General features: G+C 46.9%; 1 protein-coding gene across 1 annotated transcript in view; it reads right to left on the bottom strand.

Annotated features, from left to right (window-relative positions):
• Positions 1 to 15,309: 15,309 nt before the first annotated feature.
• The window catches only part of CNTD1 (cyclin N-terminal domain containing 1), a 524,358-nt gene continuing 515,501 nt past the window's right edge, over positions 15,310 to 24,166 (bottom strand). The window contains exon 8 of the mRNA XM_069634172.1: positions 15,310 to 15,592. Coding sequence (XP_069490273.1) covers positions 15,482 to 15,592 — 111 coding nt within the window. The 3' untranslated portion in view covers positions 15,310 to 15,481. The remainder of the gene's footprint in view (positions 15,593 to 24,166) is intronic.

The raw sequence follows: 24,166 nt of genomic DNA, 5'->3' as shown, positions 1-24,166 counted from the left end.
GAAAACAGGTGGATATTAAGCTATGACACTGATGGAATTTCCTGGGTTACACTACTCTGGACATTTGTGGGTCCGTATTCTTCAGATTTCAAATTTATATTTTAATTTTGATTAAGTAATTCTGATTAAATTGTCTGCGGTGAATGAAGAAAGATAATGAAGTAATGCCAAGATTACTTACCATAAAACACAATACTCCAAGCTCTACTGTTCCTCATCATAGTCCTCACTCAGTCCGCCCCTTTTCGTTGACTCAGGCTATGAGCTGTTGACTTGCACATTTAAGGCAGAAAGGTATGCGGCAGGGTTTATAGCATTTTGTATTTTCTGAAGACATGGTTTGCAACTGAGTACCTGTCTTTGGAATGACTCAATTTCACTAATATAGGGCTGTGACAAGGAAGAGTATGGCTCTCAGTAATGGACAATTCTGGTAAACTGGCTTGACATTAATCATGGCGTTTCAGGACTTGGGCAACACAATAGCTTTTCATCTATCTTAAGTAGCAACCAAAACAACCGTGGATCCAGTTAATCCTTTAGAGTCTAGCAGCTAAAGTTCAGACAGGCCAAACCAGGGTGAAAGGTGATCTCTGCGCCATTGCCCCAAGTAACTCCTGCATTCTCAATCCAAGTACCTTTGCTTCGGGAAACACCTCACAAGAGCCTTCTTCAAACAACTTGTTAACGCCAAATAAGAGTTAAAGCCTGTCTAGTCCCTGACAGCCACCACCACACCACATTTTAAGGATAACTTTGGACTGTGTAAATACTCGTGTTTTGATCAACTGTATTCCAATGTACTTGTTTGAGTAAACTGAAAACATAGTGCAGGCTTGGCTCCAGAAGACCTTACCAAGTGAAACCACTTATCCCACTGCTTCATCCATTTCTAGGATGTTCTTCCATTTGTTGTCAAGTGCCCTGTTTTAACTAGTTGTGACATTGTCACACGCAGGAGACTAGGGCATGGCAGTGGATTGACCGTGAGAACCGGGGACTCCTACCCAACCCATGATGCTGGCTCATCCCATCCTTAAATCTTTGCAGAGAGTTTTTATGGACATTCCAAGAATCCTTTTGTGGCTTAAGTATAGTATGACCAAGTCTATAAAGGGGAGTTGGGGAAGTAGTTGCTCATGGACCCATGAACTCGGTGAACCATGCCTCAACAATACGGTATCCTGTAAGCTGGAGCACAACAAGCGTGTGAACCTCTCCCTGGTGCGGCCACTGGAGTCTCTTAAATCCTGTGATGGTTGTAAAGAGACCAGCATCCATAAGTGAGAGCGTCAGCACAGAACTAGTTAGTCTTAGCAAGGAACTGAAAAACCAGGAGACAAGAACAGACTTATTTCAACATTCCTCTTCTGCTACATAATAGATGCTATGCTGACCAGAAGGCCTAAAGGGCCTACTCTTTACTCGTCCCCCCCGCTGCAATTTCTCTGCTATTTGGGGTATCCTGCAAGATCAGATCTGGCAAATACAGGAAACCCTGGTAGCTCTTGATTGGCCCAGAATATATTGCTTCATTCTTTTCCAATTTATGTCAGTATCTCTGCGGATGGGAATTTCGTTATTGCCTTTTTCTCCTGCGGTAATTCTCACATCGCAAATGCTGTCATTTGAAGCTTGTATGGAAACTGAAAGGAATGTTTTAGTAAATAGTTTTTTGGGTGTCTCTGTAGCAGTACAACAATCAAGGTAAGTGTTTCGTCTCAAAGTATACGTTATGCAAATATGCTTTTATAGTGCACCAAATCGGTATCGGGTAATATTATCCCCACCAATAATATCGCCATATATATGGTCACGGGGTAAGGCCATAGGGGATATTATTGGTAGGGATACTTTATGGGGTAAATAGGACCGGGGATTGCAGGAGTGTCCCCAGCTAACTTAAAAAAATATGGAGGGTGCAGGGGTGCCCCCCCTGCAGGTTCCATGGGTCAATATCGCCGCACAAATGTCATTATTCTAGTATGGTGATATTTTTCGGGGGATATTAACACATGGAACTGCCAAATCACCACCATTCTAGTTTCACAACATCTAGGCTTGACGACGCAGAGGGCATCTAGCCCCAAGCCTGCTGGAGGAAATAAAATAAATGAGTGAGGGAAGATAAGAGGTTGAGGAAGAGGGGGAGCTTGATGCTACAAACACATGGAGGGAGGAATGCAGCAGAAGAGGAATGTTTAGAGTTATGTCTGCATGTCAGTCCCGTTAAAAGGACCATAGTTCCGAAAAATGGAGAGGCTGGATATGTCCTTAAATATTGAGATATTTTGGCTGTTTCTCCAACGTAGATCTGGAGAATTGCAAGTCAGCACGCATTGTTATATTGGATACACGTAGGGTTTGAGAGTCTGCTCTGGAAATCTTGAAGTTTGGTTGCATGAAGGTGATTGTTGTTGGTAAAAGAAAGTAAGGGAATGGATGGTCCAACTAATACCGTAACATTTAAAAAGCAAGGCACCTTGATGTGAAAAAGGTCATCAAGAGTTTGTTCTGTGTCATGTTTGTCTTTATTTTAGTTAATTTGAGACAGCATAGTGCCTTATTTCAGAATATAGTAATACCTAGCCCTTTATTGAGTATAAAATATAGCCTGAGCTCCTTATGCTGGCTGAGTTCATTAGACTGTGCGGAAGGTGGACGTGCATGTGCACCAAATTGGATCGGTGGGGAGGAAAGGGTTAGATATCTGTTCTTCTATATGCAGTTACATTCTGGCACTCTTCTGTTCTGTTGTGTTACAATGCGTTGACTCTTTTACTGCTTGTAGGGCACTTTATGCCCCAGTAAGGCCACCTCACATGACTGAGGATCAGCAAGGGAATGTTTCAGGTTGCAAGCAAAAATATGAACACCAGTGCACTCAAAGATCAGCCAGCCAAAGAGGAGGGAATGGGCGTACAACAGAAGTACATGTGCTCCAAAAGGAACTCACAAGCAAGAGAAATGGTTTCTGGACAGCTTGTACAACTGCAATCCAATTTACTTAGAAGGGTTGAATGGTAAAAATGCGAATTTGCCATGTTTGCAATTTGATTAAAAATTACCAAATTTCCTTTTTTTGCCCCCTTTGTTGTGTTACAAAGTTTTTCATACTGCACCAAATCAATCACCACCACAGTTGTCTCAGAGCCCTTACCCTTGTACTTTGATGCACAATGTTTAAATAACAGACAAGGGCCTCATTACAAGTTGGCCAGTCTGGAAATAAAATGCTGGTAAGAACGTATAATGGCCCTTTTCCGAAACGGCCAACTACAATTTTCCCGGTAGGGTGGAGAATTTACCTCCAGCTCCAAGCTGGAGGTATATCTGCCAGCCTACTAGTAAAAAACTGGTGGCATTACTGGCCCGGTAACACTGGTGCCGGTAATACCAGAAAATCCCTCATTGAGTCCTATGGGACTCCATGGAATGGGGATTTACCAGTGTTTCGGCCACTTGGAACCTGCCGGTAATTCCAGAAGACCAAGTGGCAGAAACGGTATTACAGCTTTCCTGGTATCCCGCCGGTAACACCAGCGGGTCACCAGCAAACCGGTAATGAGGCCCATTGTTGTCTCCTCGTATTCCAAGTAAGATCTTTGCTGGTTGTCTTTTGATCACTCAGAAATTGTGGAGTTTTGAACATTTTTTTGGGGTGGAGGATTAGCGGTCTTCACCCTGAACGCCAAAATGCAATAATTAGAGCCTTGAGGAATCCATGGGGAAGGATTGCTGAAGTTGAATCATATGCTTCTCAGCTGTTGAGTGGGTTTCTTCTGTGCTGGCCTCCTGTAAAGTCTCCTTTCCTCCTTCGGATTCTTCTCTTTGTCCTTAGGGCCTCCGAAAATGCTGCTTTTAAACCTATTTTAGAGGCATCAAAGTTTCTTTCTTGAATGTGCCCTTTAGTATTGGCTATTACATCAACCAAATGCCTGTATGGGCCATAGTATGTTTGAAACCTAACTTTCATTTTGTGTCTACTTTTAACATCACCTTCTTTCTTACCTAAAGTAATTCTCGGTTATTTCTGAATCTGGAGATATTTCTTCCTACTCCTCCGCTTCTGACAATTCTGATCTTCACAACCTTCAAACTGGCAGTTTACCAGGATTCCTCCTTTCTAAAATCAGTCTGTGCGTTTGTCCTTTGGAGAAAGCCACAAGGCAATGTTGGATAGGTGTGCCAGAAAAGATTGTCCTGGCTTTTGAGAGGCAGCAGGTCCAGTAACCGCTCTGTCGATGGGTGTTCTGCTAGGAACATAAGTGCCTTTTGGGCAGAGGCGAAAGAAATCCCACTGACGTGAGTAGGGGGTCCACTGTCTTCCTCCTCTACATTTGTTCTACATGTTAAGCTTTGCATTTATTTTAGATTAAGTATGCTTTAACAACAGTGCTGTGCAACGGGCATGGTGATGGCTATGCTGCCCGCAGTCGTGATATAGTAGTTGTGTTAAACTGAATGGATTGGAAAAGGAGAGGGAAATGGTAAATGGGGACAGCAGAAGCCAGGCTTTACATATATTTTCAGTAATTACACACATTATAAAGAAATGAAATCCAGTGGCGACTATGCATAAGAATCATGGGACTGGGAAGAGATGATGGCAGTCTATGGGCATCATTCATAGTGTGGTGCTTATACCACCAGACACACACCTAGTGTGCCAGTAAAATACCTGATCATGAGGGCTATGCCTATGCTGTGTATGGCAGACCAGTGGAGTCCTGCCCATCAGCTATCCAACCACCAGCTTCGACATAAGTGATGAACACCTCTGTCTTGTGTCAGAATGACCACAGGCAGAAGTAACATGCACCTTCTTACCTTATACAAGAACTCTACGACTGGATGAACACAAACGACCTCAAACTCAACCCTGGCAAAACAGAAATAATGGTTATATCCAAAAACAGCCACTATATCCCATGGCCAACAGTACTAGGAACAGCACCGACACCATCAACAACAGTAAAGAACCTCTGAGTCCTGATGGACAACGAACTAACACTTGAGCCGCAAGTAAATGCTACAATCAAGAAATGCTTCTTCCTCCTGCACACAGTAAAAAGGATCCTACCGTTCCTCTCTTTCACCCACAAAACATTCACCATTGTCGCATTCATCATATCCAGAGTAGACTACACCATCAACCTATACCTAGGAATGCCAGAAGGCCTGCTAAAGAAACTTCAGCATATCCAAAACGCAGTGGACAGACTCCTGCTCAAACTACCATGAAAGAACACATTAGCCCAGCACTGAAAATACTATACTGGCTACCGATAAAACAGCGAATAAGGTTAAAACAATGTGCATAACGCACAGAGCAATCCATGGGTGAGGAGCAGAGTTCCTAAAGAAGAAAATAACAATCTATCATTCAGCAAGTCAACTCAGATCAAACTACGACATTCGTCTAGAACCAAAACCATACAATAAAAGAAAATTTGGAGGAGCATCTTTCTCACACCTGGCTCCTAAAACATGTAATTCCCTACCAAACAACATACGCAATACAAGGGATCATCTGGAATTCAGAAAACGACTAAAAGCGTGGCTCTTCACCCCAGAATCAGAAGGGAATGAGTAGGAATCATACATTCTGGCAGAAACAAGAAGCCCAGGGAGGGACCGACAATCAATTGCCAGCCTAACCCTCTCCAACTGGTGGGCATAGGGAGGACATTTTGGACCTCTCATGCACACACACCGCCAAGCTTACAGAGGAATTCCACAGTAGGCAGAGACCCCACTAGAAGTCAAGGGAGCGAGCCTTAACCTTCCTAACCATCTCTAACCAGAGGGCAGGGGGGAACACACCTCCGTGACCACATACCGCTAGACTTCTACGGAAGATAATTGCCACACTGCAACGTACATACCGACTAGGATGCCAAACAATATCAAAGCATGCAGGGTGGTCATAGATGCCGACCACAGAAACCAAAGCAAAGAGGTAAGAACCCCCCCCCCCTGCTAACCCAATTCTAAAACCTAATTTTTCCGCAAACTCTTCTACAGAAACTCAGATGCCCACATCTATGCACAGCAAACCGCACGTACTTCACCATACTGCAACAACATACAAACAACACATAACCATTCACAACAGCACATGGGAATTGCTCAGACTCGAAAATCGCACCTAAGCTTAGCAAACGGTGAAAACCGAATTGAAGCTGCCAACAGAACATCATATCTCACTTTCCTATTCCCAGTGCACCCTACTAACCACTCCCACAGCCTCCCTGTTTCACACCATCCTTTTTCAGATCTGCCAGGGGACCGCTCTGGTGGTGATAGTGCGCAGTACAACCTTTCACATTAACATGTTGGCATGACTGTCCGTGATACTGGCGTACACCCCTGCAAATTCCCAGTCAACGTTAACATCAACATGAATCCAGAGTCACAGGGCACCTAACCCTCAAATACACACAGCAAAGGAAGAGGTGGGAAGATCGGCACTATAGAGCCCACTGCCAGGCAAAAGTAGGATGTAGAGCAGGGCTCCACATTTCACTGATACTGTACTTGACGTGGGCAATATGAACCAGATGGAGAATCAACTACTGTGTGGAGAGGCTCACATAACTAGTGCACAGGCACAAAGAGACATGTGTATATCTCTTGTGCACACTATCGATTGTGTGACCACTGTGCCACACAGGCAGATGCACACAAGAAGATCCTAAAGACCCAGGAACTGAAAGATAGCACGGGGGAACCATGCCACAGAACATATCTGGACAGAAGACAGAACCCTGCCTCGCACATGCAGCTGTAATGCGGATGTCTTAATGACAACCAAAGTGTACACATATGCATGTGTGATCATATGCCCCCTTTGGGCTTGCAAAATAGCACATGAAAATATTTTCACAAATTGCACTCAGTTCACATCTTAAAATAATCATGTGTCGAGGCCTGTTGCGTCTTCGTCTGCATCTCCATCATCCTCACTTCCTCTTCATCCACTGCCTAGGGTCACACCTCTACGCATGGTGATGCGTAAAATGCAGCACAGGAGAATGGTTCTGCACACATCTCCAGGCCCATACAGTGCCGCTGTGCCAGTGGTTCTTCAGCAGTCCAAAGGTATCTTCAATCGAGTTGTGTGGCTGTACATGTGCTCTCTTATAGCAATGCTCTGCTGGCATTTGCAGATGAGGCACAATAGTGAGAAGGCCTTACCTGTAGAGGTAGTCTGCAGCAACTGTAGGAATGAAGATACATATATGTGAAGTTGTCTGTACTGGTGTTTCATATGTTCGTTGGCATGACATCTATACCAATGCATTCTGTTATTCAGACACTTACAAAAAAGATGCGTCCTGCTGTTTTTCATCAACTGTGGGACTCTGCTGGTATGCATTACCATAAGTAGATCCAGGAAATTTAGAATGTGTGAAGAATATGCAGACCTCACACACAGACCCTCATCACAAGTTGGGCGGAAATATGGTGGTAATTCCGCTGAGGCAGAATTACTGTTACTGCTGTGGTGTCCAGTGGAATTACTGCCGTATTACAAGTTGCTAGGAGCGTACACACGCCATTGTCAGTAACGGTAATTCTGTCTGGTGGAATTACCGCTGTAAATTAATTTCGGACGGTAATTCCACCTGGAATCGGCAGAATTACCCTTGCTGCAGCCACATCCGGCGGGATTACAGCTGGTGGAATTACTGCCTGCAGAAATCACAACATCGCAGGAACGGGAAGCACAGTGGCAGCCATCTTTAAAAATCAAATCCACTGTCAATCTCCAATTTCCAGTTGCCAGCTGAACCCAGAAGGAAGACAGAACATTTCACAGGATAAAGGCAAAGGGATGGTGCCAGATATGAAGCTTCACAAGCAAAAATTGAGTGAGGCAGAGCTGCAGGTCCTCACAGATGAGGTAGTGGCCTATATTGAAGAGCTGTATGACTCTAGGCAGGAGAAGACATCTGGGCAGAGGAAGGCTGCCACCTGGGCCAGGATTCGAGATAAGGTCACAGCAGTGTTAGAGGTGGAAGGAGCTCAAGGCCAAGGTCAGCAGCCTCCCATCAAAACACCGGCAAGAGACATTTGCCACAGGAGGCAGCAGTGTGGACCCCCTTGTCCACATCCTGTTGAAGTAGAAGGTAAGCATCCGCCTCCATCTGCAAGGGACTGAGGGTGTTGGGAGGGCCGAAGTCAGAGCCAGCAGTCAATGCAAAGCTGGCGAATATTAATGCCCCCCCATGACAATGCACTGGACACATGACCATCCCATGCATGTGTCCCTCAGCATAGATGGGCTCAATGGACAGTGGAATGTGCAACCACATACCAATGAATTCAAAGGCAATACCACCACATGCATATGCAAGGGGGGTGGGCGACTGTGCACATACCCATGCACTGTAGCAGGAATTTGCATATGAGCCCATGCAACCATGAGCAGCACCGATGTGTGTTGAAAAAATGCCAAGTGCCAAAGTGAACCCCCCAGCGCAACCACATGTACAGGCCACATCACCAGCCCAACAGGCAAATAGCCCATGCAAACCCTCAGCAGACACTTCTCCCACCTTTCATTAGCCATATGCATTGGTCTGCAATCGACTCTGGCCATCAGACCACGTGTGTATGATGACTTTCGACCCTGTAGGATGAGTGACTTGCAAGCCCACATACAAGTATTTATGATGACTTACAGCATGTCATTGTCCACCCAACAGGTTCAAAGTCGACTCAGGAGGAGGATGCAGGGCCTCTACATCCTATGGCAGGGCCACCAGTGGGACCACAACAACCTCCACCCCTGCAATGCCCAGCAAAGGGAAAAGAAGGAGAAAGGGCAGGAGTGAGGCACCAGGGCCACAGCCCAGCAACGCCATACCAGCTGCATGAAGTGGAGACACTAGTGGCTACACCCGTGAGCCAAGTGGCCCACCCAGCAGCAATGCACATATCACTGCCGGCACTGCACCTGATAACAGCACTACACATGCAGTTGCAGGTGCTGCATCCCCGGAAGCTGAAACCACCACTCCACTGCCACCCCCTGTGGTTGTGTTCAAGAAGTCAGATGCTGCCACCGGCACACAACAATCTGCACACCCACCCATCTGCCCCATGACTCCCCCTCATCACCTTTGCAAGATGACCAGGCACATGTGCGTTGTGAATTGGAATCAGAGGGTGGCACTAATTCCAGTGGACCAAGCGACGGAGGCGACAGGGGTTTCGGGTACCCCTGCTTCAGCCCCAACTCTCCCTCCCATAGCACACAGCCCGTTGCACAGCATTTCATCAATGCTATATGGAGGAGGCTGGACAGGATGGAGCAGCAGCAGGTCAACCTGAAGATAATTGCGGATACACAAGTGGAGCATCTGCAAGCAATCGATGGCTCTGTGCAGTGCGCTGACAGCAATCGTCAGTGGCAGCTCCTGCCTTGACTGTTGTGCGACAGAGGGTGAGAGAGCTGATGGAGGGCATATCAGCGTTTGCTGAGTCGATGCAGGCCAGCATGCTGCTGACCCTCCAGCCCATCTGGGGGCCAGGGTCTGACCTGTCAACCTCAGTGACCCCCATGGAGGGATCCTCCTGGCAGCCCACATCGCCACTCCATGAGAAATGTGTCCCGCCCATAGTTGGAACAGCCTGGCAAGGGCAAGAGACCAAGGAAATTATTGTTACCACATTACAGTTTTGCACCAGGCACAGGGGCGCTGGGTGGGTATGAGTATTGGGGATGCGGGAGGCCGGTGGAGATGGATATTTGTTTAGGATGCATATTTTTGACACTGCACTTTTAAATACTTGTTCACTTGAAGCAATGTTAGGACAATCCTTTTTGTCTGAATGTGATGTATTTCAAGACATGACTATATACAAAGGTGAGCAGCAGGTGATTATCAATGTTTTCAGAAATATTTCTCAATTAGTTCTTGCCACACCAGAGAACCATCCATTACCTCCTCCTGCTCACTGTGTGGCAGCACTGCATCCACGGGTACTGAGTTGTTGTCTTCAGGGGCAGTAAAGTCCTCATCAGGGGGAGGGTGACATTTTGCCTGAGGCAGATGTTGTGCAGTATGGCACAGGCAAGAATTATTTGTCCACCCTTCTCTGGCCTGTACATCAAGGCCCCTCTGGTCCTGTGTAGACCCTGAAGACGGTCATTCAGCAGGCCAAAGATCCACCCTATGCACAGCCTGGTCCTGACCTGTGCCTCATTGCAGGCCACCTCCTGTGGCGTACGCGATTTGTGCCGGTATCATTAGCCATGGTAGCTGGGGGTATCCAGAGTCACCTGCAAGGGCAAAGGTCACAGGTGTCAGTAACAGTGCATTGTGCATGTGTTGACTTTTCTAAAGGCATATTGATGCACAATCTGTGCATGTTTTTTCCATTCATTGTCATACAACGTGGTTTACTAAGCCATTTACTATGGGGGGGACATATGCATTGTCGTGCTACACCATGCCCACAGCTCACAACCAGCAGTCGTCACTTTCATGGTCTGTTATTGGCATTGCAGAGTGCATGGTGCCTGTGTTTGGGCCTGTACGTTGCTATTATGCATGTGCCCTGATGGGTGAGTTGTTCTTGTGCATGTTTGCGGTGTCTGTGTTTCTTCCATTATGGCTTTACATACATGCTTACCGTATTACATGTCTTTGTGCAGTGTTGAGCTGTGACATTCAATGTGTAGGTATGTGTCCCCTTGCATTGTGGTTCTTGCAGTCTTCTGTGTGTGTATTGCTTGCTTGTTGGGTAATATGCTGCACCGACATACTACTGTATTGTTCTGCATGTCATAGTCCTGTGGGTTGGTGGCTGTCATGTGCAGGGTGAGATGCGAGGTCCTGCATGTACAGGGCCTTGACAGGGCATGCATTGATCAGTTGTGGTAATGGCCCACCCTTCCACATAGCATTTCACTAGTGCTGCGAGATCAGTTTGTGTTGTTACGGCACTGGTACGCACCCAGTATCCATGCACGTTGACTTCTGTGGTTCTCCATGTATGCAGGCGGTGTTCTTTTCTGCAGGACCATAGCATAGTGCCTCGGGAGGATAGCTCAGGGGCAATGTGCTCGCCTTGGAAGCTCCATGACACGGAACAACACAAGTTCGATTCCTGGGTCCGCGCTTAGAAACCTCTGGGTATTAAGCGCATTATAAATAACCTATCATATCATTGTGTGTCGAACCAGGCACAGCAGTGTGTGATGAGGTCCGCATCGGCGGTGACCTGAACATTCATGGAGTGATACTGCTTCCTGTTGAAGTATACCTCTTATGATGCCGGGGGGGGGGGGGCAACCAACGACACATTATTGAAGTCCAGAGCAACAATTACATTGGGCAGGTGGGCTGCGGCGTAGAAACCTGCCTTTGTGGCATTAATCTATGCCCGGCCCGGTGGGCAGAAAGATGTGGCAGGAGGCATGGCGCAGGAGTGCTTCCAGCACCTCCCAGAGCACAAATGAAATTGTGGGTTGGGGGATGCCATGCAGCATGCCCACTGTGTGCTGGTAGGTGCAAGTTGCAAGTAAAGAAAGGACCGGCACACGCTTCAGCATCAGGTTTAAGGCAGTTGTTATGTTAATTCTGCTTTGTATGTCATCATGGATCAGGGAGAGTAGATCTACAATTGTCTCCCTGTTCAGCCAGTACAGGTTTATCAGCTGGATATTAGCTTATGTTGAGGGTGAGGGCCTGGCATGGAAAATGTGCCTTGGGCTTCCTTTGTGTGGTAACCTATTTTATTTCCAAATGTTCTCATAAGAAAAGGGTTGGGTTTGCTGTAAATGTGTAATATAGGGCCATTTTGGAAGTTATTTCCAGGGCATCTTTTGGCTTTAGTCCACCCCTACTGGTCTAGCTACCTCTAAATGTGGTCTGTCTTTAAGCCATCTGCTGGTGCGTGGGTGTATGGAGACTAATGCCAGGTGTGTGTCTTCTACTGTCATGTTGGTCTGGGCAGTTTGTTTTAATCCTCTTTCCAGCAGCTCCCTATGTCTGATTTCCAGTGGTTCTTCTGGTGATTTTATGGCATAAATGCCACTCGTCATTAGGAGGTCACCTGTCTTTCGACAGATGAGTTTACCAATGCTGTTCCATCCGTTGCCCATTGGAGTATGGCATTTATTGGCAGATGGGCATTGGTCTACTTTATGTATCTTTCAGCCTACTCATGATTGTGTAAAGATGGATGACTCTTTAGACATATATCCAACACTACCATAGTGGATTTGTACTGTATGTTATTTTTATCTCATACTATAAGTGAGGGCCTAAGGCTATGGGCTACCGCCTCTGAAAACATGTGGATATTAAGCTATGACACTGATGGAATTTCCTGGGTTACACTACTCTGGACATTTGTGGGTCCGTATTCTTCAGATTTCAAATTTATATTTTAATTTTGATTAAGTAATTCTGATTAAATTGTCTGCGGTGAATGAAGAAAGATAATGAAGTAATGCCAAGATTACTTACCATAAAACACAATACTCCAAGCTCTACTGTTCCTCATCATAGTCCTCACTCAGTCCGCCCCTTTTCGTTGACTCAGGCTATGAGCTGTTGACTTGCACATTTAAGGCAGAAAGGTATGCGGCAGGGTTTATAGCATTTTGTATTTTCTGAAGACATGGTTTGCAACTGAGTACCTGTCTTTGGAATGACTCAATTTCACTAATATAGGGCTGTGACAAGGAAGAGTATGGCTCTCAGTAATGGACAATTCTGGTAAACTGGCTTGACATTAATCATGGCGTTTCAGGACTTGGGCAACACAATAGCTTTTCATCTATCTTAAGTAGCAACCAAAACAACCGTGGATCCAGTTAATCCTTTAGAGTCTAGCAGCTAAAGTTCAGACAGGCCAAACCAGGGTGAAAGGTGATCTCTGCGCCATTGCCCCAAGTAACTCCTGCATTCTCAATCCAAGTACCTTTGCTTCGGGAAACACCTCACAAGAGCCTTCTTCAAACAACTTGTTAACGCCAAATAAGAGTTAAAGCCTGTCTAGTCCCTGACAGCCACCACCACACCACATTTTAAGGATAACTTTGGACTGTGTAAATACTCGTGTTTTGATCAACTGTATTCCAATGTACTTGTTTGAGTAAACTGAAAACATAGTGCAGGCTTGGCTCCAGAAGACCTTACCAAGTGAAACCACTTATCCCACTGCTTCAACCATTTCTAGGATGTTCTTCCATTTGTTGTCAAGTGCCCTGTTTTAACTAGTTGTGACATTGTCACACGCAGGAGACTAGGGCATGGCAGTGGATTGACCGTGAGAACCGGGGACTCCTACCCAACCCATGATGCTGGCTCATCCCATCCTTAAATCTTTGCACAGAGTTTTTATGGACATTCCAAGAATCCTTTTGTGGCTTAAGTATAGTATGACCAAGTCTATAAAGGGGAGTTGGGGAAGTAGTTGCTCATGGACTCATGAACTCGGTGAACCATGCCTCAACAATACGGTATCCTGTAAGCTGGAGCACAACAAGCGTGTGAACCTCTCCCTGGTGCGGCCACTGGAGTCTCTTAAATCCTGTGATGGTTGTAAAGAGACCAGCATCCATAAGTGAGAGCGTCAGCACAGAACTAGTTAGTCTTAGCAAGGAACTGAAAAACCAGGAGACAAGAACAGACTTATTTCAAGATGGTTGACGGCTGTTTTCTAACCACACCTAGGCACAGTCAGAGCCGTGGTCGAAGTGGGCGAGAGCGGTTGGGACCGTTGCTCCTCTACTTTTTGTAAATAAGTTTTGCTGTTCCTGTAATGTTATTTTAAAAGGAACCGTTCCAGAATGGTTTCGTTTTAAAATAAAAGAGTAGGATGAAGTTGAAACTTGCACTTTGAGTGCACTACACTGAACGTTCCCTTAAAAAGCAGGCACATGTGTTTGGGGGTTTGTATTGTGTGTGGGAAGGGGCGTGGTAATGGTGTTTGTGGTGAGTGGGGGCAGGCCAGTAGGGAACATAGTTCCACTACTTCTTTTCACACAATTCGATCACTGAGTCAGAGGATGTTCTGCAATACAACACAGTCCAACTGGGGAAACTGTAGATCAACGCAGGCTGTATCCAATCACCAAGTCTGCTTGCAACACACACAAAGTGAAAAACAATCTCATATTCACACAGCCACACTAGAGTATACAAGTGGAAAGAATCAGCAGCAAGTCCGTGCAGAGGCGCAGAAGTGTCAGAGTGCAGATTAGACGTGGTGGAGCAGTGAGGAGGAGATAGAAGAGGAGAGCATAGGGTAGAAGGTGGTGAGAGAGAAGAGAAGGGAGGAGAGAGAGGAGGAGAGGAAATGATGACCTGTTAAACCATAGCCATAAGAAGCTTCCTGAGGTGGTGGAGGAAGATTCTGAATAAGACCCAAGGGTACTAGCTCTGGGCAGGTTGAAGAACTCGTTTTTTTTAGTCCACTTGGGAGGGAAAGTCGGACAATACCCTGCAGTCCAACGAGCTGCTTTCTGCCCTTGCCCTGTCGAAAGACCTAGGGTTACCAGGTGGGTATACCTGATATTGAGTCCAAGGGGACCAATATATGATCCTGATGACTTCTGAGCCAAGGGGAAGTGTTCAAGACACACACATTCTAAAAGACTTTGAGTAAATCTTTTCCCTGCTGGGGACGCGTGACTTATCTAAGGGGAGAGGGAAGGACTGAGGACCATGGTCCTAGGAATACTTTGGGAGGAGACCCAGAGTGCTGATTGTGTTGCCCTAATTCCATCCCTTGAGGCTCAGTGAAACGTAATCCTTGCTTTCTGTGACCAAAATAAACCTGATAGTCCACTTTTAAATGGTCCTGAGTTCTATGTCGATTAATTGGTCATAAAATATCACATCTGTAAAACTGTTGTGCCTGAAAGGTTAACTATTTTGTTCTTAGTATAAGTGTTCAATACCGTATTGTGTTCTATCAAGGCACTGAGAAGTGCTTTGACTTCGGAGCTCCTGGGCCCCTTCCATAATTCATGGGTTGATCACACATCAGTGCAGGGTGAACTTCATTCCTGGGCCAGGGCTCAATAGGATGGTGCTCTGTAATGCAAGCCCAATAGCATCAGTTCTCTGTACCCTTCCTGTGCTCAAGGGACAGTTTCCAGCCCAGCTTCTTTTGTGACTTTTACTTTTTCCTTCTAATCTCATGGCATGTGTGCATCAGCGTTCTCTTTGATTTATTCCAAACGCCCTTCTCATTTATGTAGCATCATATGTATCTACTTAAAGTGTACGAGGTAGGGGACTATGCAACCTCACCAGATTAATAAAACAGTCAGTAGTCAAACATTTTATTTATATTAATGTTGGTGCAGAAATTCATAACAATTAGAAGACAGGCACTCAGGAAATACAGCTCAAACATATGCAACGGTTCTTGTAGCTCTTGCGGGCATCCGGCCATCACTTCAGTGCACTCTGCCACCAGCATTGTTCTGGTGGAGTGGCTCGTCAAGTCAGTGCTTCGCTGGGCTTGTGGCTCCAATACTATGATTAAGAATCACAGTAGAAAATTCTCCAATGCTTTCCACAGCAATGCCAGTAATAGAACTGAGTTGTTCCAAAACCTTTGAAACCATAAACAAAAAGTATTACTTGACAAACTCTTAGGCATCTGCACATGAGTGTTTTTGCATACTTAGTTGTTGCATTGATGAGCACTTTAAAGTTAAGAGTACATGTGTAGCTATGTCCTATTAGCATGCTCATACCACAGTACAGGATCAATTGGGGGGCTCTAAGTGCAATACTTGAGAGCCTCGCCCAAAGGTAGTCTTCAGGATACCCCCATGTAGAGTCACAGTATTCAAATATACTTTGGATGTTCTAAAAGCATGCAGTGGATTTGGCTCCTTAAGATTCAACTGATCAACCTTCTTCTAGGATGTTCAGTGCATTCCTCTTTAAACTCGTGTACAATTTGGGACATTTCTCCATAGATATCTTGAATGAGAAAACAAAAGGAACATTCTGTAATGTCCATATTTGTCTGTCTTTTTCATGACAGCAGTGTGGGGAGGGGGATTGTGCATGTTGGCTGGTCAACCTCCTTGGGCTCCTGCTCCAAGCCCTGTGTATGTCCCCTTCCGCCCTTCCTGGTTGGCATAGCCTGGGTCAATAAGCATGGCCCTTGCAAAAAATAGAAGGCACGCAGGCATGAGCTGAGCACAGTGCCAGCCCTATGGCATTCAGGCACCACATACTGCCACCCACTGGTTGATATTAAATCAAATTGGAGCCCACCTGTGGTCCTGTCTTGTGCTGGAGCAAGCATTATCATTTCCATGACTGAACTGAGAGAAGAAGCAGCATCATGTGAAAGTAAGTTAAACAAAAAAGTGATCGTATTCTTCTGTGTTGAAATGTACTGCAACGTGTGTGTGTGCAATATTTTGAATGTGTCAGAGTGAGAGAGACTGTGCTTGAGTGTACGTGTGTTTGATTTTGTGTCTGATTGTGTGCACGTGTGTACCATTTCAGAGCAATGCTTGCATGTGTTTGGCGGTGAGGGCGGTATCATGAACATATTTAAAGTGACAATGCTGACTTATAGCGTGTTTGTATTAGATTGGGAATTGTGGCATATGTTGTGGGCACAGACTCGTGACAGTGATTTACAATGGCAATACTGCCATACTGTGGGCACGGCTTCATGAAAGCATTTACAGTGAATACTAGCATATTTTGTGGGTTGGGGGGTTAGATTCATGAAAGTGATTTGTAATCGCAATACTGGAATATTGTGGATTCAGCATCGTGAAAATAATATGCAGTGACAATGCGGATATTGCTTGTGCAACTGCAAAGTGATTTATACTGGGAATGCTGCCATATATTATGGGTGCAGCTTCATGAAAGTGATTTAGAGTGGGGAACAATGATTACAATTGAATAGGTCCAAGAGAAATAGGTGCTAACAGAATACTCCTGTTTTTTTATCACCCTCTGCATCAAAGAAGAATAAAAATGTCAAGCTCTGTTGTAGAATCAATCTTATTTATTATCTAATATTAGTTTAAGTTCAAATTAAAATGGACGTTTCAGAGTTAGCAACAAGAGAAAAGGGAGGTCATTGACCTAAAGTACAGAAAATTTTTACATCACACGGAATCAAAGGTTTTTCGGTAGGACACCCATTTTGTGTGTGCAAGACAAAATCAAATTCAAATTTCATTTGTCAAGGGGTTCGCATGAAAATGGCAAACATATAAACAATTGGACATTTACAACATCACTTGAACATTTCGACAAAAACAAGTCATTTTCATTGCAGTTGGCGATAGTGCGTCTACACCATGGTGTTTCAGCCGTTTCTAGGTGGGCTTAGTGGGCCACATCTGGTATACAGCCTTCATCAGGACGGGGGTATGTACTGTATGAGGTTTGTGCTGCGGGGGAATGGAGACAATTGTCAGGGGAGTATTCATGCACTAATTATTTAAAGAAGAATGAATCATGCGCTGTGCAGTATTGAAAACACACACAGCTTACCTATGGGTCTATTAATTCCAAAGGTTCTGTTATTGGAAGTTGTGTGAGACACAAGGGCTAATCTCTGTCTGATCCTATTGTGAAAAAAACAGAAAGGAAAGGAGTTTCTAGTAGGTATAAAGATCACCTTTGACGGGATCGGAAAAACAACTCGGTTATGTCGGAAACTCTTCATAACACAGACTCTTACCTCTCGGCTGGAGGAGATGTTTCAATTGTAAACGAGCCTAGTTGTTCTATTCTTTAAAATGGTCCTGCGGCCAAAAACCTAAATCAAACGAGAATGTCCAATTAATATTTTATGGCACTAGGGCACCTGAGTAGTTGTGAAAGTTGAGTGCGGGCAAAATGGTCTTACCTGTCAGGGTACAGGACCTGCTCGCAGTCTGCCGCTGTAGCATATGAACCGCTGAGTCATTCTACGATTCAAGGGGACCTGGCTTGGCGTTAGTAACGCTGTTGCTAGGAATCCATGATTATTTATACGGCGGCCATCTTGGGTGGGGATGGGTAGCCACTAATCGTGGAAGCGAGTAACCTTTCCATCAATTGCTCAGATTGTGAAGCAGAAGAATTTACATGGGTCCCCATGTGTCTGGGGTCCAAGTGTATAAATTAGCCACTGTGTTGAATACGGGTTGACATGGCAAATGACAGTGGGCAAAAAGGGCGTTAAATGTTGTGCCAATCGCTCGGCTTGTACACCGAAAGTGTTTATGTAGATCCTCACCTGGGTGGAGATCCCAGTGGGTAATCTTCACCCTATCTTGGTGCCGGTTGTCACCAGCACTGGGAGTCCAACTGTGGGAGAACGGGCGTAAAGGAAAAAAGGGAACGCCTCCAAACAGCCCTTCTGACACTAGGGGCGGGGCCTGGTCCCTAAGCTGGAATATGCTGTGCGAGTATTTGTTGATCTAGCATTTCCCTCGAGTGTGCTAGAGTGGAACTGGTGAGTGTTTGAGCCTAATTTTGGTGCCCCCCCGCTATCTTGCCCCCATCCACCTTTTCTTATCCCCACATCCACCTGTTTTGTCCCCTGCAGCCCCTCCAGCTCCCCGCTTCCTGGTCTCGGGTCTCCCGCCTCCCGACCCGCCCACCGTGCCCTGATTGGCCAGCAGGCTGTATGTTTGTGGACTAAGAGTCCCGTTCTTCCCCAAAGGCCCCATTTGCCTCCAGTGTGCTAGAGTGGAACTGGTGAGTGTTTGAGCCTAATTTTGGTGCCCCCCCGCCATCTTGCCCCCATCCACCTTTTCCTAGCCCCACATCCACCTGTTTTGTCCCCTGCAACCCCTCCAGCTTCCTGGTCTCGGGTCTCCCGACCCGCCCACCGTGCCCTGATTGGCCAGCAGGCCGTGTGTTTGTGGACTAAGAGTGCCGTTCTTCCCCAAAGGCACCATTTGCCTCGAGTGTGCTAGAGTGGAACTGGTGAGTGTTTGAGCCTAATTTTGGTGCCCCCCCGCCATCTTGCCCCCATCCATCTTTTCTTAGCCCCACATCCACCTGTTTTGTCCCCTGCAGCCCCTCCAGCTCCCCGCTTCCTGGTCTCGGGTCTCCCGCCTCCCGACCCGCCCACTGTGCCCTGATTGGCCAGCAGTCAGTGTGTTTGTGGACTAAGAGTCCCGTTCTTTCCCAAAGGCCCCATTTGCCTCGAGTGTGCTAGAGTGGAACTGGTGAGTGTTTGAGCCTAATTTTGGTGCCCCCCCGCCATTTTGCCCCCATCCACCTTTTCTTAGCCTCACATCCACCTGTTTTGTCCCCTGCAACCCCCTTCAGCTCCCCGCTTCCTGGTCTCGGGTCTCCCACCTCCCGACCCGCCCACCGTGCCCTGATTGGCCAGCAGGCCGTGTGTTTGTGGACTAAGAGTCCCGTTCTTCCCCAAAGGCCCCATTTGTCTCGGGTGTGCTAGAGTGGAAATGGTGAGTGTTTGAGCCTAATTTTGGTGCCCCCCCCGCCATTTTGCCCCCATCCACCTTTTCTTAGCCCCACATCCACCTGTTTTGTCTCTTGCAACCCCTCCAGCTCCCCGCTTCCTGGTCTCGGGTCTCCCGCCTCCCGACCCGCCCACCGTGCCCTGATTGGCCAGCAGGCCGTGTGTTTGTGGACTAAGAGTCCCGTTCTTCCCCAAAGGCCCCATTTGCCTCGAGTGTGCTAGAGTGGAACTAGTGAGTGTTTGAGCCTAATTTTGGTGCCCCCCCGCCATCTTGCCCCCATCCACCTTTTCTTAGCCCCACATCCACCTGTTTTGTCCCCTGCAACCCCTCCAGCTCCCCGCTTCCTGGTCTCGGGTCTCCCGCCTCCCGACCCGCCCACCATGCCCTGATTGGCCAGCAGGCCGTGTGTTTGTGGACTAAGAGTCCCGTTCTTCCCCAAAGGCCCCGTTTGCCTCGAGTGTGCTAGAGTGGAACTGGTGAGTGTTTGAGCCTAATTTTGGTGCCCCCCCGCCACCTTGCCCCCAACCACCTTTTCTTAGCCCCACATCCACCTGTTTTGTCCCCTGCAACCCCTCCAGCTCCCCGCTTCCTGGTCTCGGGTCTCCCGCCTCCCGCCCCGCCCACCGTGCCCTGATTGGCCAGCAGGCCGTGTGTTTGTGGACTAAGAGTCCCGTTCTTCCCCAAAGGCCCCATTTGCCTCGAGTGTGCTAGAGTGGAACTGGTGAGTGTTTGAGCCTAATTTTGGTGCCCCCCGCCATCTTGCCCCCATCCACCTTTTCCTAGCCCCACATCCACCTGTTTTGTCCCCTGCAACACCTCCAGCTCCCCGCTTCCTGGTCTCGGGTCTCCCGCCTCCCGACCCGCCCACCGTGCCTTGATTGGCCAGCAGACCGTGTGTTTGTGGACTAAGAGTCCCGTTCTTCCCCAAAGGCCCCATTTGCCTCGAGTGTGCTAGAGTGGAACTGGTGAGTGTTTGAGCCTAATTTTGGTGCCCCCCGCCATCTTGCCCCCATCCACCTTTTCCTAGCCCCACATCCACCTGTTTTGTCCCCTGCAACACCTCCAGCTCCCCGCTTCCTGGTCTCGGGTCTCCCGCCTCCCGACCCGCCCACCGTGCCTTGATTGGCCAGCAGACCGTGTGTTTGTGGACTAAGAGTCCCGTTCTTCCCCAAAGGCCCCATTTGCCTCGAGTGTGCTAGAGTGGAACTGGTGAGTGTTTGAGCCTAATTTTGGTGCCCCCCCGCCATTTTGCCCCCATCCACCTTTTCTTAGCCCCACATCCACCTGTTTTGTCTCCTGCAACCCCTCCAGCTCCCCGCTTCCTGGTCTCGGGTCTCCCGCCTCCCGACCCGCCCACCGTGCCCTGATTGGCCCTTTGACCACCCCACCAAGGCCATTAACAACCAACCTAGGGCAGCCCTCTGCCCGGGCAGCCCCACCGCTAAGGACCCCATTGCAAAGGACGACTCCAACGAGACAGCTCCAGATTGTATCTGCAGGTATCCGCAGGAGGAGCAAGAAGCCAACAATAATTAAGTGTGGCAAGGGCAGGGACTGAAGCAACTACTTCACGCCATACTACCCTACCACTCACACGCCGAAAGCTAAACCGTTGTAATCTCTCCCATCTGTAGTTTAACTGCATATAGAAGTGTGCCTAAAAGAGTTTCCCTAGATAGCCTCTCTGTGCACAGTTGAATCTAGAAGTGTGCCTAATAGCACGCCCTGGTTGAATTTATAATTGTGCCTAAATATCCCCTCTCTGCATAGGGTTGGTTCTGTCTCCTAATTGCATTGTACATTGTTTAGACTGCACTGATAGGCCCCTCTCCCACTATACAGGTCTCTCAAATTTGGCAGGGGTTCTGTCTCCAAATTGCATTGTTTGATGTCTAGATTGCACTGATAGGCCTCTCTCCCACTATACAGGTCTCTCAAATTTAGCAGGGATTCTGTCTACAAATTGTATTGTATGATGTTTAGACTGTACTGATAGGCCTCTCTCCCACTATAGAGGTCTCTCAAATTTAGCAGGGGTTCTGTCTCCAAATTGGATTGTATGATGCTTATATTGCACTGATAGGCCTCTCAGAATTTAGCAGGGGTTCTGTCTCCAAATTGCATTGTATGATGTCTAGATTGCACTGATAGGCCTCTCTCCCACTATACAGGTCTCTCAAATTTAGCAGGGGGGCTGTCTCCAAATTGCATTGTATGATGCTTATTTTGCACTGATAGGTCTCTCAAATTTAGCAGGGGTTCTGTCTCCAAATTGCATTGTAGGATGTTTAGACTGCACTGATAGGCCTCTCTCCCACTTCACAGGTCTCTCAAATTTAGCAGGGGTTCTGTCTCCAAATTGCATTGTATGATCTTTAGATTGCACTGATAGGCCTCTCTCCCACTATAAAGGTCTCTCAAATTTAGCAGGGGTTCTGTCTCCAAATTGCATTGTATGATATTTAGATTGCACTGATAGGCCTCTCTCCCACTATACAGGTCTCTCAAATTTAGCACGGGTTCTGTCTCCAAATTGCATTGTATGATGTTTAGACTGCACTGATAGGCCTCTCTCCCACTATACAGGTCTCTCAAATTTAGCAGGGGTTCTGTCTCCAAATTGCATTGTATGATGTTTAGACTGCACTGATAGGCCTCTCTCCCACTATACAGGTCTCTTAAATTTAGCAGGGGTTCTGTCTCCAAATTGCATTGTATGATGCTTATATTACACTGATAGGCCTCTCAAATTTAGCAGGGGTTGTGTCTCCAAATTGCATTGTATGATCTTTAGATTGCACTGATAGGCCTCTCTCCCACTATACAGGTCTCTCAAATCTAGCAGGGGCTCCGTCCCCAAACTGCATTATATGAGGTTCAGATTGCACCGATAGGCCTCTCTCCCACTATACAGGTCTCTCAAATTTAGCAGGGGTTCTGTCTCCTAATTGCATTGTATGATGTTTAGGTTGCACTGATAGGCCTCGCTCCCACTATACGGGTCTCTCAAATCTAGCAGGGGCTCCGTCCCCAAACTGCACTATAGGAGGTTCAGATTGCACTGATAGACCTCTCCCACTATACAGGTCTCTCAAATTTAGCAGGGGTTCTGTCCCCTAATTGCATTGTATGATGTTCAGGTTGCACTGATAGGCCTCTCAACCCACTATACAGGTCTCTCAAATTTAGCAGGCGCTCTCTCCCCAAATTGCTGTGTAGGATGTTTGGATTGCACTGATAGGCCTCTCTCCCACTATACAGGTCTCTCAAATTTGGCAGGGGTTCTGTCTCCAAATTGCATTGTTTGATGTCTAGATTGCACTGATAGGTCTCTCTTCCACTATACAGGTCTCTCAAATTTAGCAGGGGTTCTGTCAACAAATTGCATTGTATGATGTTTAGACTGTACTGATAGGCCTCTCTCCCACTATAGAGGTCTCTCAAATTTAGCAGGGGTTCTGTCTCCAAATTGCATTGTATGATCTTTAGATTGCACTGATAGGCCTCTCTCCCACTATACAGGTCTCTCAAATTTAGCAGGGGTTCTGTCTCCAAATTGCATTGTATGATGTTTAGACTGCACTGATAGGCCTCTCAAATTTAGCAGGGGTTGTGTCTCCAAATTGCATTGTATGATCTTTAGATTGCACTGATAGGCCTCTCTCCCACTATACAGGTCTCTCAAATCTAGCAGGGGCTCCGTCCCCAAACTGCATTATATGAGGTTCAGATTGCACTGATAGGCCTCTCTCCCACTATACAGGTCTCTCAAATTTAGCACGGGTTCTGTCTCCTAATTGCATTGTATGATGTTTAGGTTGCACTGATAGGCCTCGCTCCCACTATACAGGTCTCTCAAATCTAGCAGGGGCTCCGTCCCAAACTGCACTATAGGAGGTTCAGATTGCACTGATAGACCTCTCTCCAACTATACAGGTATCTCAAATTTAGCAGGGGTTCTGTCCCCTAATTGCATTGTATGATGTTCAGGTTGCACTGATAGGCCTCTCAACCCACTATACAAGTCTCTCAAATTTAGCAGGGGTTCTATCTCCTAATTGCATTGTATGATGTTTAGGTTGCACTGATAGGCCTCTCAACCCACTATACAAGTCTCTCAAATTTATCAGGGGTTCTGTCTCCAAATTGCATTGTATGATCTTTAGATTGCACTGATAGGCCTCTCTCCCACTATACAGGTCTCTCAAATTTAGCAGGCGCTCTCTCCCCAAATTGCTGTGTAGGATGTTTGGATTGCACTGATAGGCCTCTCTCCCACTGCGCGGGTCTCTCAAGTTTAACAGGGGCTCCGTCTCCAAACTGCACTGTGTGGTGTTTAGATTGCGCTGGTGGACGTCTCTCCCCACTGTGCAGGGCTCTCAAACTTAGCATGAGCCTTGTCTCGGAACGGCACTGTATGATGCTTAGATTGCACTGATGGGACTCTCACCAACTACCATACCAACTACCATACCACGCCTGCACCTGACTGGAAAATGGCCCGTACCAGAAAAGGACGCTGAGAAAGAGAACAAGATCGTGCAACAAGAGACGCGAACACACAACACCGACAGAACCCACAAGAAACAGCCCCATTGGAAGAAAACACACCTAAAACAGCCACAACCGGAACAAAATCCACAAGAGAAAAATCCTTATACCTCACACCTTACCTCGCAACAACCACCATACATCGACACCCCAACACAGAAACCTAGA

This window comes from Ambystoma mexicanum, chromosome 13 (genome assembly GCF_040938575.1).
Source record: "Ambystoma mexicanum isolate Mex_15411 chromosome 13, UKY_AmexF1_1, whole genome shotgun sequence".
Classification (NCBI taxonomy): Eukaryota; Metazoa; Chordata; class Amphibia; order Caudata; family Ambystomatidae; genus Ambystoma; species Ambystoma mexicanum.
Note: the sequence above shows the minus strand (reverse complement) of the source record. Positions and strands in the feature narration are given on the sequence as shown.